The sequence below is a fragment of the Thermobia domestica genome, unplaced genomic scaffold, assembly GCF_964235325.1.
Source record: "Thermobia domestica unplaced genomic scaffold, izTheDome1.hap1.1 HAP1_SCAFFOLD_1362, whole genome shotgun sequence".
NCBI classification, from domain to species: Eukaryota; Metazoa; Arthropoda; class Insecta; order Zygentoma; family Lepismatidae; genus Thermobia; species Thermobia domestica.
The window spans coordinates 10,424-24,285 of NW_027657072.1; the positions used below are offsets into that span (position 1 = coordinate 10,424).

The 13,862-nt window shown below is 34.9% G+C and overlaps 1 protein-coding gene across 1 annotated transcript; it reads right to left on the reverse strand.

The window, feature by feature from the left end:
• Nucleotides 1-1,652: 1,652 nt before the first annotated feature.
• On the reverse strand, nt 1,653-12,964 carry LOC145677763 (uncharacterized; the record flags this gene model as incomplete). Its single annotated transcript, XM_081748136.1, has 4 exons — nt 12,950-12,964; nt 12,020-12,201; nt 5,066-5,227; nt 1,653-1,796 (listed from the first exon to the last, which is right to left on the reverse strand). Coding segments are annotated over exons 1-4 (503 nt in total), but the record flags the coding sequence as incomplete, so codon positions are not given.
• Nucleotides 12,965-13,862: the final 898 nt, after the last annotated feature.

The window sequence follows — 13,862 nt, forward strand, 5'->3', positions numbered from 1 at the left end:
GGCCATTTTCAAAACGGTGACCCATATGAACTAAATTTTGCCACAACGCTGTTTAGTGTATGACGATCTATCGAACGAGGTATCACTTGACCCATATTTTCGTTTAAAATTTCTAAGTTGGACCTGGGATCCCTTGAAACGCGGCCCTGGGGGCCCCGCGACAACATCATTGGATTTGCCCCATGACTTTCCTATTTGGGTTTTTGTTTGGTTCATTTATGATCAACCGTTTTCATATTAGTGGTACTGGAAGTTTATCTGATACAGATAACATATCTTGATGGCCATTTTGAATACGGTGACAAATATGAACAATCTTTTGCCACATAGCTTTTTAGTTTCTAAAGATGTATCAAACAGGTGTCACTTGCCCCATGTTTCCATTTAAAATTTTAAGGTTGGTCCCCTGGCTGCCTTGAAGAGCGGCCCTGGGGGGAACCGCGACATCACCATTCGATTTGCCCCATGGTATTTTCTACTTGAGTTTCTGTTCAGTTCATTTATGTTCAACTGTTTTTGGGATATTTCCGTGGAAAGATTAAAATGGGCCACCTTATATATATATTCTTATTTTATATATATTCTTTACGTTTATGCTACGTTTCTGTTGAAAACAGCCCAAACATGAACGTTATTGCTAAATAAATAATGCAGTTATTAAAGTTTCAAATGTCCTGGACAACTCCATATCAAGTTGGCCGGGACATAATCTTGAAAATTCATAATCTGACTACGCGAATCGTTCATGCTGCATTCCTGCAGAGAATCCCCGAACATGCAAGTTACTGCTAAATAAATAACGTCGATATTAATGTTTTAAAGTTCCCGACCAACTTGACTTCAAGTTGGCGGGACATAATCTTAAAATTTATAAATTTCGTAATCTGAGTACGTGAATGGTTTCTGCTGAAAACTGTCCAAACATGTACGTTAGCGCTGAATAAATAATGTCGTTATCAACTTTTCGAGTGTCCCGGCCAACTTGACGTGGATTTTTCCGGGATATAATCTTAACATTTTAAAATTTCATAATCTGACTAAGTGAATCATTTCTGTTACGTTCCTGCTGAAAACTGCTTGAATTTCAACAATATTGCTAGGTAAATAACGCCGTTATTAACGTTTTGAGTGTCCTGCCGAAAATAACGTCAAGTTAGCCGGGACATTTGAAACGTTTATAACGGCGTTATCTATTTAGGAGTAACTTTCATATTCGGGCAGTTTTCAGTAGGAACGTAGCAGGAACGATTCACATAGTCAGACTGTGAAATTTTAATGTCCCGGCCAACTAGGCGCTTTTGTTTATGGAGTCTTATGGTTAGTGTCGTGTCATAAAGGAAGAAACCTTCGGTGTATTTGATGCAGTCATTTAGTTTAGGAGGCACAGAAAATTTATTGTTTTGTATTATTTTGTATTTTATGTTCGTTTTCCCTGGAAGACACCGGGCCTTTTGCTTTGTAGCCGGAACGTTTAAATAATAAAATGCATTACTCTTCTTCATATATTCAATCATTAAAGACTAATTATTATAATCTTGTTTGATACTTGGCAAGTAATGTTTATTTGATTTCTAGTACTTTAAAAGTATTATTACGGTTAAAAATACAACTAGATAAAACGAAAAAGGATATGTATTAAAACACTGCATTACCTTTCTTTGTATATATCAAAGTAATCGATGAAGTATCTTAAAAGGTTATTCCAGCCATAAAAATTAGTGGTCATCATAGAAATAATTGATTCCATGTCACTGTCAGTAAAGATGGGATTTTCTTCAAGTGTGTAGTTTAATAATCTGAAAAGATATATGTATTATTGTATGCAATTCAGTTTATTCAGAGAAAGTAAATACAGTACGGTATATGAAGTTCAATGAAAGAATACAGGTTCCATAAAACAACCACAATTGAAAAGCTCTTTAAATTAATTGAGTCTATAAGGATTATTTTTAGCTAGTTTAAAATGAATTTCTGGATATAATCGAAATGAATTTGCTAATCAGAACGTCACGTATGAAATTTGCTTATATTGATTAGTCCAGGGCTACCATATGTCAACATTAATGTGGACATGTCTCCATTTTGAGAATAAACTTTCCTTCTACACACATTGTCCAAAATTACTTGATTTATCCGCATTTTCTAAGCTCGAATTTATTGACAGAGAATTTCAGATATTTCATATGTAAAGAAATGTTTGGGGATTTGTACTCAAAGAAGGAATTGCCATAAAAGATCAGATTTGCTGACAAATATAAATAGGCAAAGTCAACATTATATTTAGGTACTCATGTTACATTAATTTTCACATTTCAATATCTAGGTATATTTTTCAATATCTAGGCAAAGTGAGCTTGAAAACGAAAGATAAAAATAATCAATATTGTATCGAACATTAATGTTTATATAATGAATTACACAGATTAAAGTGTATCTGCATTTTGGCTTTCAGAATCTGGTAACTCTGGATTAGCCTTTTATTGCACTCACTGCATAACTTTTTGTTATATTCAATGAAAGAAGAATTTTTCTTGCCGAATCCACTTGTTCCCTTTTAATAACAAGTTTATTAGAAGCACGATCGCATATTCCAAGCTTTTTCCATTATTTAATCCAATCTTTGGCTGAGTGACGTTAAAAATGCATTTTTGCAGTCGGAAAGTACTTTGGCTAGCCAAATATTGTAGACTTTTGTTTCTTCCGTTCTTTCTTCGTTATTTTGTTTTTCTTTTGAAAGTAACAACTCTAACGGACATTTCAATCGCACACAATCCAATATACTCCAAGAGGTCCACCTGCAGAGTATTTCAACATATCAAGTAGGTAATACATACATTAAAGTATATGTATACTGATTCTTACATAGAATTGGATACTTGGAAAACGACGAGAAGAGCGGAAAGCAAAATACAGGCAGCGGAAATGAAGTTTCTGAGAGAAATAGAAGACAAAAAGAAGGGATAGAATCAAAATACAGTAAGAGAGAAGGTGGTTGGCATAACATATGCGAGCTGATTCAGAGGGAAAGAATAAGATAGTTTAATCATGTGAAGAGAATGGAAGAGCAAAGGATAGAAAGGAAAGAGTAAGAAACCAGATAAGAGGGAACACCAAGGGGAAAGGTAAAAGAAATGCTGCTTGTAGAAAGGGGAAAAAGACATGCAATAGAGGACCGGAAACATAGAATATGTGTTATGGGTACAAATGTGGAGAGAAAGCACGAGATGAGACGTTTTGACCCAATGCTCGACACGAACGGTATCCAGAAAAGGGACAGGATGGTGATGAAAAGAAGAATGTCAGTGTTAATCGGTGAATGAGATCTCGTTCTTTATAATTATATCGAGTAATACTGTGGAATAAAATATCAATCTACAAGTTGCTACTGAAACAATGCATATGTTTCCTGTCTTATTGATATATTTGAATTTATGCAGAATATTTAGTACGATGTAAAAAGTATTCATCTCTGCTATCAGCTGAAACTGTTACTTATGGCTCTCCTTTAACAATTATACTAGTGACACGTAATTAAGATTGAAATTCCAACATATTTGTACACATGCTGCATGTTTAGATTTTCTCCAACAAAATTTCAAGCTCATTTGTAACGAACAGAATAATACTTGCAATATGGCAATTAGAAAAAGCTTTCTTTAATGTATTTACAATTTCTTCACTTGCATTGCAATCAAACATACAATTATTCAGCGGAATTTACAATATCTCGTGTGTACAGATTGCGTACATATAATCAGAGACAGGATATTTAGGCACTAAACCCACGAAAAATAGGTGATTTTTATCCGAAAATGGATACTAAAATTTAAGAGAAATGATGAAGAATGATTATGAATAAATATTGCCTAATGTACAAACACTGAAATTAATTTATGAATAGTTTTCAATTAATCTAGATTCATTCCTCATCGTTGTTTGTAGAGAGGAGAACATGGCTCTTTCCGTTTATCAGTACTTCCCTACACACACAGTCTAAAATGTTACACTACCTTACACACAACAGTTAATAGAAAGAAATTGTTGACCACTTCCTAATGAGTAAATACACTATTAAATATATTTTAATTTAATAAATTTTAGCAGTAAAGTACAAGGAATCATTAATTGCAGTTGCACATGATAACAATATTTTCTTAAAGGTCTCAATTGATAAATTGTCTTCGATTATTCAACACATTTTTTTAAAATAATCTTAAACAGTCTTTCTGTTATGGGTGTAACCAGGTATATTTATAATTCACAAGAACATGTGGATCAGGTTTAGCTGGTGACTTTTACCCTTTGAGCATTTATTCAATCGAGGTAGTCAGTAGTAAAGGGTTCATTCCAAACGAAATGTGATTGTAAGTTCTCTAGAGATTCGGCATCTTGTAGTCATGCCTTGTTAATGCGTAGAAGCTCAACGAACTCATAAGGCTCAACAAAGATCTTTTATTTTTGTCCTAATATATGTCTATTTAAATTTTTGTAAAGTCTAGTAAAAATTAAGCTTTAATCAAACTGAGTCCAGTTAGGAAGGGCCGTTATTTCTCTGAACCAGTAAATGGCACTTTTGTTTTGTCTCAGTCCTTATTAGTCGCCATAACTCGTCCACATATCTTGCAGTGATATTCCTTCCACGTATCTGGGTGAATTTTTGATTTTTGGCATGCTACAAATTTGTTATAGAACCTAATCGAGTACTAATTATGAAGAAAAATGGAAGTAATATGCAATATTCAGCATTTAAGCAGCAATTTAGGCAATACAGGACGAAATTGAAGCAAAGACAAGCTAAATGAACTTCAGCACGTTCTCTTTCATTATATCACTAACGTTAAAAATATTCATTTTTAGCTAACACTTTGTCTCTAGATATCATATTACAGAGTTACATTATAATACAAATTTACGTACTACTCTTTCAAGTGTCCATTATTCTCTTGTCAAAATATAATGTCACAGATTCACCATAATTACTAAGGATTTTAAACATTACCTACAATAACAAAAGGAAAAGTAAACAATGCTCAAAGAAAACATTACTATAGTGTATGGAACTAACCTTTGTATTTTCCAAACATCTTTTGGGCACCCAGCCAATTGTTCCAGAAAATACAAACTGTTTGGTAATCTCGGCCAGCTTCTCCACTTTTCGAATAAAACTTCATATTGCTCACGAGTTCCCAACGTTGTGATGATGCAACTATCCTCAAAATGCTCATCCCTTTACAAAGGCAAAATGCAAAAGGAAATTAATTATTAGTCAATATATTCTACCCTTAAATTAGTATTCAAAGATCTTCATTACGATTCTTTCAATATTGCTTTTCTTAAGTTTCTCTATTTCTTTTTTGTCCTAGAGTCGAAAAACTATGTTAAGGGAATATGTTAGTTTGGTTGCTTCATATTTGTTTATATTATTAAATATGATACGAAATAATATTTGCTTTTAGGTACTTTAAACACTTCAAAATCTTACTCGTAGCTTTGTTGAATTCTAACAATAAAGGATGTGAAAATCAAGTTAAAGAGATAATAAAAGTTTTTTTTTAAATCTCTTTTACTTGATTTTCATATCGTTTATTGTTATCATTAATTATTATTATCACTAATTTAAATATTACAATATGTTATCACTATTATGCTATTATTAGCTCCAGTGACTTCTATTGAGGAACTATATCGGTAAAAGTTTCGATTTTATTGCTATAAGAAGTATCTTCCCCAGGAACCACTACTAGTTTATAAAATACAGTCTGTAATATAACGATAACTTTAGAAAATTGACTATAGATACTTCTATTCCTTCAAAATACAATAAAATATATTGATACGAGAAGATATTTTCGGGGTCTTCTTGTAAAGAGTATCAAAATTATATTTGAAGCCAATATAACATAAATGGGGTCTGCTAATATACCTAATATAGATAGAATTTATGGTGCTATCTCTCCCTTAAAAATAATGTGCCGTGTTTTTACTCTGATGTATGTTGATAGTGCAATTGTACGAGGCTAAGGAGAAAGTAATATCTCCAATTTGCTTTCTTGGATGTCAAGAAATACTTGAATATCATTACACGATAGTGCCTGATGAAGTCAAAGAGTTAGTTGGTGAAACTATCAGACGTATTTAATTTTTAATGGAAATATGTTGTTTTGCTCAGCAAATAATTAATATGTAGGCCTATTGAATAAGAAAACCATTCCATAATATTACCAAGACCTTTCTCTTCATATGTTGTAGATTTGAAACTGTCATTGTTAAGGTCCAGGAGCTATGGAAAGAACTTTGGCGACGAGTAACAACACTATGTCAGAGCGGCTGAAGAAGCGTGATCGGGGAGTGACGATTTTTTACAAGGAGGATTGTGTAGACGTCAGTATGAGAAACGTTGCACTGTTCGTGGTCGTACTGCAAACCACACGGTAGCGAAAATTGTTTTGGTTGAAAAACAACAAACTAGAATGCCACGCAATTCAACGGATAAATGAGATCGCAATGATAACCGGCGTATCGCACAGTAGCTTCCTATGAAGTATGGTTGAACAAATACCGTGTGCTTAGGTTTTCTTAAAGTTCCCCTTTTTGCTCGCACTTCCTTAATTTTACTATTTCGTTCCTTATCATCATTTTCATCATCTACCTTAGCCTCGGTACAAAATAGTGGAATGTTGAACTAAAAATATATGAAATATTATATATCATGAATACGAGTGCCGATCATGTTGCAAATATGGGATATCGGAATTTTTGTCTATGGTGGGTGCAGCGAAAACTGAGCTGTGCATCGCCAGAAATTTTGGGGCTGTGCAGCGCAGAAAAAGTTACATAAGAGTCTTCTGGAACGTTTATGGTATAGTATGGAATTTCTGGCTAAGAGCACAACCATTCCTTCTGATCAGTACTGTACGTAACACTCTCACACTACTGACAAGATGGGTTAGACAATTTCGTTAAGAAATAGAATCTCTCATCTAGCACGATATTAGCATTGAGAACTAAAAAGTTTCATTGCCTTTCATATGTCTTGAGGCATACAGTCCAGATCTGACTCTATCGGAATTTAGTATTTCTCCTATACTTAAGGAGCACCTGAAGAACTTTATTTTGATTCTGGTGATGCAGCGAAGCAGAAAGTTATGTTGTTGTTCCATCGTTAAGATGAATTTTATAGAAGTGGTATTATATCCTTGGGAGAACACAAAAATTTTATTTTCACAACCATTCACTTTCATTAATCATGTTTCCTCTTTAGGAAAAAACATATAGCTGAGACACGTGAGACTATGAAATGTCTGTAGTGTGGAAAAATAATTATTGCACTTTATAATAGAAGTTCTAGTAATGTATATATGTTTGTTTTATATTGATAATTTTAACCGTTCCCATGACGCATTACTTTTCAGCATGCCCACGTACTATTCATGGTAATGTGTTAATATTAAGCAGGATTCTGCTCCTGCAATGTCAAGAGAGAGAGAGAGAGAGAGGAACGGACCCAGGATGTCTTGAAGGGGGATGCATCAATAACTACCACTCCATTTGATTTCAGTTTTTAAGTTTTAAAATGCCTTTAGGCTATCTGTGATGTGAATGAGGAATATTACTTTGTTCAGTGAAACCTTTTCCTTCAACCTTCAGAAAATCGACTTAAACTATTGCTTTTGCAAAACTAAGCTTTCTTTTAAACCTCAAACAGACACATGACAGTAGAAAGTTTAGGAAAATGTTGCTTTTTCACTGCTAGATTCTTATTTTAGATAGTGTATATTTACAGTGAAGGAGGAGCATATGCTCCGGTGAACCCCCCTTAAATCCAGCCCTGTATAACAAATGGCCACATGATAGCCTCGGCCTTAACCCTTTTGCCTTCTGTTGGAGGACAAAGTTCCCTGTTAAGCGACAGTCTAGCACTGCTTCCCTAAAATGTACCGTTCAGAAAGCGAGAATAGATGATTGCTACAGAATTTGCAAATTTGTATGACATCACAAGTTTGATATTTGGAATAAGAAATGCTTGCATTTACTGCAGAATACTTAATTAAGAAAACGTGCGCATTGCACAACCCCATTCTCTCTCTTGATTCTGAGAAGTTCCAATCAAAACTCAGAACTTTTGTCTATACTATGAACTATATATCTCCCTGATTTCTCGAAATGTTTGTTCTTTATCAGATTTAAAGATAGAGAATTGACAAATCTTCGTTGCGTTGCGTGGTTTTTTGCCCGTCGAGCTGTTTCCCCGTTGTGGCTTTTACCCATAATAAATTTCTACTGGTGGTTATTGCCTGAAAATCACGAGTCCTGGAGTCCATTCAACTCCTTGACCCTATTTGAATCCTGAATCGTAAACAAATGCATTAAAACCAATCAAAAAGATGTACACACTCGAACAATTTTCTGAAATTGCTTTTCTTTTATATTCAACACACCATTATATATATTGTATATTATATTTTAGATAAAGAACTATACGTTTTAGATATTATATTTGAGCTCAGAATTACGCACAAATTTATTTCGAGGGGGTCCAAATTCAATATGAGGATATAGTAAAATTTGTAAAATCATCCCTAAAATTAGACTGTTTAAAAAGTGGAATTTCGTGGGGGAGTCCTGGCACCCAGGACCCAACATTTCGTACGTCTTTGAGATGAGAGGAGAACAAATTTTATGGTTACTGTAATTTATTTCCTGTTGGTTAAATTCTATTACATCCTTACCTGCTTTTTTCCTTTCTTTGAAAAATGAATATATATTTGGTCTAGGAATTAATTCGTGCGGGTGGACAAGAGATGGCGCAACGAACGGAGCGTCCCACAGTTCCGTGTATCCACACATGTGTTGCAAACCCCTGTCATCGCGTATCGTTCGTAGTATAGGGCAGTGGATTAAAGCGTCAACAACACCAGTTTGTAGTTAAGTGAACATGGCGCAATTTGTGCCTGATAAAGTGTTTTTGCGGGGTGTCCTGCTGCATTACTTTAACATGCAGAAAAGTGCGACTGAAAGTCATCGTATTTTGGTGGAAGTGTATGGTGACCATGCTCTAACTGAGCGAACGTGTCAGAAGTGGTTTGCACGGTTTAGAAGTGATGATTTCGGCTTGGCAGACCAAGAGCGAGCTGGACAGCCAAAAAAATTTCATGACGAAGAATTGACAGCATTGCTCGAGCAGGATTCGTGTCAAACGCAGGAACAACTTGCAGCAGCATTAGGCGTTGATCAAACAACAGTCTCCAAACGCTTGAAAGCCATGGGAATGTTTCAAAAGATGTCACATTGGGTTCCACATGAATTGAAAGACAGAGACGTTGAAAGACGAAAAACCATTTGCGAATTGCTGCTTCAACGACAGAGCAGAAAGGGGTTTCTGCATCGAATTATTACGGGTGATGAGAAGTGGATCCATTACGAGAACCCTAAACGAAAAAAGGCCTGGGTGAAACCAGGTGAACCAGGTCCATCACAACCAAAACGAGATATTCACTGTGCAAAGGTTATGCTGTGCATATGGTGGGATATGAAAGGTGTAGTGTACTATGAGCTGCTGCAACCGGGTGAAACTATGAATGGAGAACGTTATCGACGACAATTAATGCGTTTGAAGCAAGCTCTGGCCAGAACACGACCAGAATGGGAGAACAGACATGATAAACTTATTGTTCAACATGATAACGCTCGCCCACATGTCGCAAAACCGGTCAAAACCTATTTAGAAAATGTCGGATGGGAAGTTTTACCCCACCCGCCGTATTCACCAGACGTTGCTCCTTTGGACTACTACTTGTTCGATTGCACGAACAACGATTTGATTGGACAGCGGTTTACTTCAGAAGATATCGAAACATGGGTCTCTGACTGGATCGCTTCCAAGGATGAGGACTTCTTTCGCCACGGAATCCGTGCATTGCCTGACAGATGGGCGAAAGTGGTGGCTAGCGATGGACAATATTTTTCTTAAGGTATTTATGTATTTTGTGTTTGTACTACAGCTTCAATGTGTGCGTACCAACCGCACGAATTAATTCCTAGACCAAATACAAAAGTAAATTTTAATTTGCAATCTGTTTCCAAGCATCTTATATACGAAGGAAAGTTTTGCATGTTAAAGGAAATATAGTTTGTGTGAATCATAAACTGACATTATTTCATTGTTTATTTTATTGTACGTGTTTCGCGTTTCTATGGGCGTAAAAGTTATCTTATTAAGTTTTAACTAATCGTTCAGCGTTTCATTCCAGTTTCATTGTTTTTTATTGTACTGCATGTGAATGACAGATGTTTGTATTGTTATTCTGTATAATTTTAGTTCGTGTGAAATTTGGGCATATTCCGAACCAGATCTGACAAATATAGTTCCTAGAATTGTTCATAACAATGCACAACTGAGATCAAAATTATTCAAATTCAGACATTAGCATCTTTCTCGATGGTTAATTCAACAATCCTTAAATACAAGTATCTGAATATGTTACTAGAGAAGAGGAAAGAATATTTCCATTTTATGTAACTATTGGGGCTGTTAAGAAAACCAAATAATAATAATAATAATAATAATAATAATAATAATAATAATAATAATAATAATAATAATAATAATAATAATAATAATAATAATAATAATAATTGTAAATTGTAGATACATGGATAATAATATTAAACGATAGGATTTTTATTAGCTGAGGCAACCACTGTCGAGACGTGAAACGATGAATTCCTTCATCCGGTGAGGAGAATAAAAACCGAATCTAGATTGGATCAGGATCAGAAGTAGGAGATCAGAAGTCGGAGACCAGAACTCGGAGAGCAGAAGTCGGAGTTCGAGATCAGAGTTTATACGAGAACTCTCAGTTTTAAGAGTCGACGGTTACGAGTATTACGAACTATCATCTTATGATGGTTGGCTTTTAGTCGGCTAGTTGTGATCAAGCCGAATTGCCTATATAAGTCGCAGTAGTTGCCTATTGAATCAAAGTGAGCACAATATATTCCATGGTCATCACCTGGGACTAAAGACCTCAGATTGTCCCAAGATACGTCAACGTCGTCCAGAGACAAGCCCAGGAGTGGACATTCGCCATCCCAAGAAGCCTGAACATCTAAAGGTATGTGTACCTCAGTTATAAGTGTTACTTGTGATCAAAACTCCAGACATTTGAGTACTGTGATCTGAATGCATTAAGCCATATCCCCTATTATAACACAGTTACACGTTACACTTTCGAATTGATCAGAATACATGAAATTCCATATGAAGTGGGTGTTTCTTTAATTTCATGAATTATCCTCTCACAAATAACTAGATTTATTAAAACCTACTCATTTCAGATAATGGGTAGAAGCAACTTCTCAGCGTCAAATCGCATTCATCTCCGAATACTATAGGCACGACGCGAGGTGGTTGTTGTTATAATAATAATAATAATAATAATAATAATAATAATAATAATAATAATAATAATAATAATAATAATAATAATAATAATAATAATAATAATAATAATAAAAGTTTATAGCAGTTCTTTAGTATTAAAGTATAGTTTAAATTCCGAATTTACCTTTTCAAATATGCTAGTGCAGTACTTTTACTTTATACCATTAACTCTGCTTTCCTATTACTAGCCCAAAGATATACATTCAGTGAAGGTAGAAAAGAAGTATATTAGAAACTGTAATTACCTCATTCTTTCGTGATTGATTTGGTAAAGAGACTCAGTCCCTGTGATTGAACTTTGCCACGACCAATCCAATCAATATTCTTCTTTCGTGCTAAAACTACGAAATTCACAAACGGAAAAATCAGCAAGTCGGGCAAAAACCACACAGTCGTTTCCCCATATTTCCCCACTATCTCTGTAGGCATTTTTAAAGTTAAAACAGTTAACTGATAATTCAGTTGTATTAATGAAACTTGAATGAAATTTGACGTCAGGAAGAGAGAATAAATTCATGTACGTACAAAAGGTTCTAAACAATAATATTTAATTTTACTATATACGAAGATACTTACTTGAATTCTTGAAGAGGCGTCTCCTTCAACTCTTCAAATTTCGTTGTTAACTTCTCACTTATATCTATGTCACCATAATCTGCACGTATATATGGTATGAGGGCACGTAACTTTTTAGCTATAGAAGTTGCTTCTTCAATAGTATATTTCTCCACTTCTGTTCCAAGATTTAATACATACCGCTGTCAATGTAAGTATATTAATAGTAAGTCAGCAAGAGGTTGCACACAAGATAAATTTATTAGTGGTGATACACTTCATTAACACAGTGTGGCAATTAGAAAATGAAAATGAGTCTTTGAAACACAAATGAATAACAGGTTTAATCAACTTACCTCGGTTTATTCAAGATAGGAGCCTGATTTGTTTCTACACAGCTGTGCACTATCAAGTAAGTCATAGACTTCTGGAAGTCCTAGATTATAATGATGTTTAACATCATCGTCACTGCTTTAGGGTGGTGGAAGCATTGATGGTGGTGGATGGTGTTAGAAAAATGGCCCTTGTGTGGTGGTTTTAATTTTTAAAAAAGTAGAGTAATCACAGTAAAAAGTGAGATCTAGCGAGTATGCGGTGTATAGTAACAAAACTTTTTCTGGACCAAAATCTAACAAACAATCAATTATTTTTTCGAGTTTGTGCTACTTTGTTAAGGAATGGGACATCCGTTCCTTTAAGTCCTTCATTATTATTTGACAAACAGTCTCCTTATTCATCCCCATGTGTTGTGTTTTACACTAAGATTTACGTTTTGTTTATTCATAATAATATCTTGAGCTTTATTAATCATTTCAGTTGTTGTGATAGACCTGTTTGAACCTGAGTGCCCATCCTCTTCTACATACTCAAATTCCTTTACTGAAACTTTTATGACATTCGAAAGCACGAAACAAGAATGACGATTATCGTCATAGACCTCTTTCAACCTACCCTAATCGCACACATATCTTGATATTCACTATTCGTTTCATTGATAAAATGGTGACGGGACCCGGACAAATCTGCCAATTACCAAATGCGCCAAACGCGAAAATGACCAAATGTGCCAATTGTGAAAACGGACAAATCAGCCAATGGACAAATCTGCCAATTGACAAACCTGCCAAGTACCAAATCTGCCAAACTCGAAAATTACCAAATGCGCCAATCGCGAGATGGACAAATCTGCCAATTGACAAATCCGCCAATTACCAACCCTGCCAATTACCAAATCTGCCAACGGACAAATCTGCCAAACGTGAAAATGACGAAATGCGCCAATCGTGAGAATGGACAAATCAGCCAATTACCAAATCCGCCAATTACCAAATCTGCCAATGGACAAATCTGCCAAACGCGAAAATGACCAAATGTGCCAATCGTGAAAATGGACAAATATTCCAATTGACAAATCTGACAAACGGAAAACACCCAATTCTGTTTGTATTATCATCAAATAACTGGATAATTTAGTAAAAAGCATAAAGAAAGTATTTATGAATATCAAGCAAGAAACTAAGAGTGATTAATAGAAAGTAATCAAATCAGCGCCCAAATATTTGAGGATTTGAACGAGGTAATCATTTACAATAACATTAATGTTTACTTAGTGGAGGAGACCGGAGCTGGTTGGCAGCAGGGGCTGGTTGACGAACTGCATATAACTCCTTCATTAATTAACATAATGAGCTGTTGCTGCTGTTAAAAGAGCGACCTATGGATGCAGTTGCCACCTTCATATAGAATTTGTAACTTGCGGATTATGGCGTCTATTAGATAAAGAATGTTTTTGCCAATCTGAAGTATTTTTTTTTTTCAGTTCTCCGTTAAAACATCACAGAATCGTCACTACTTGGAATACAGA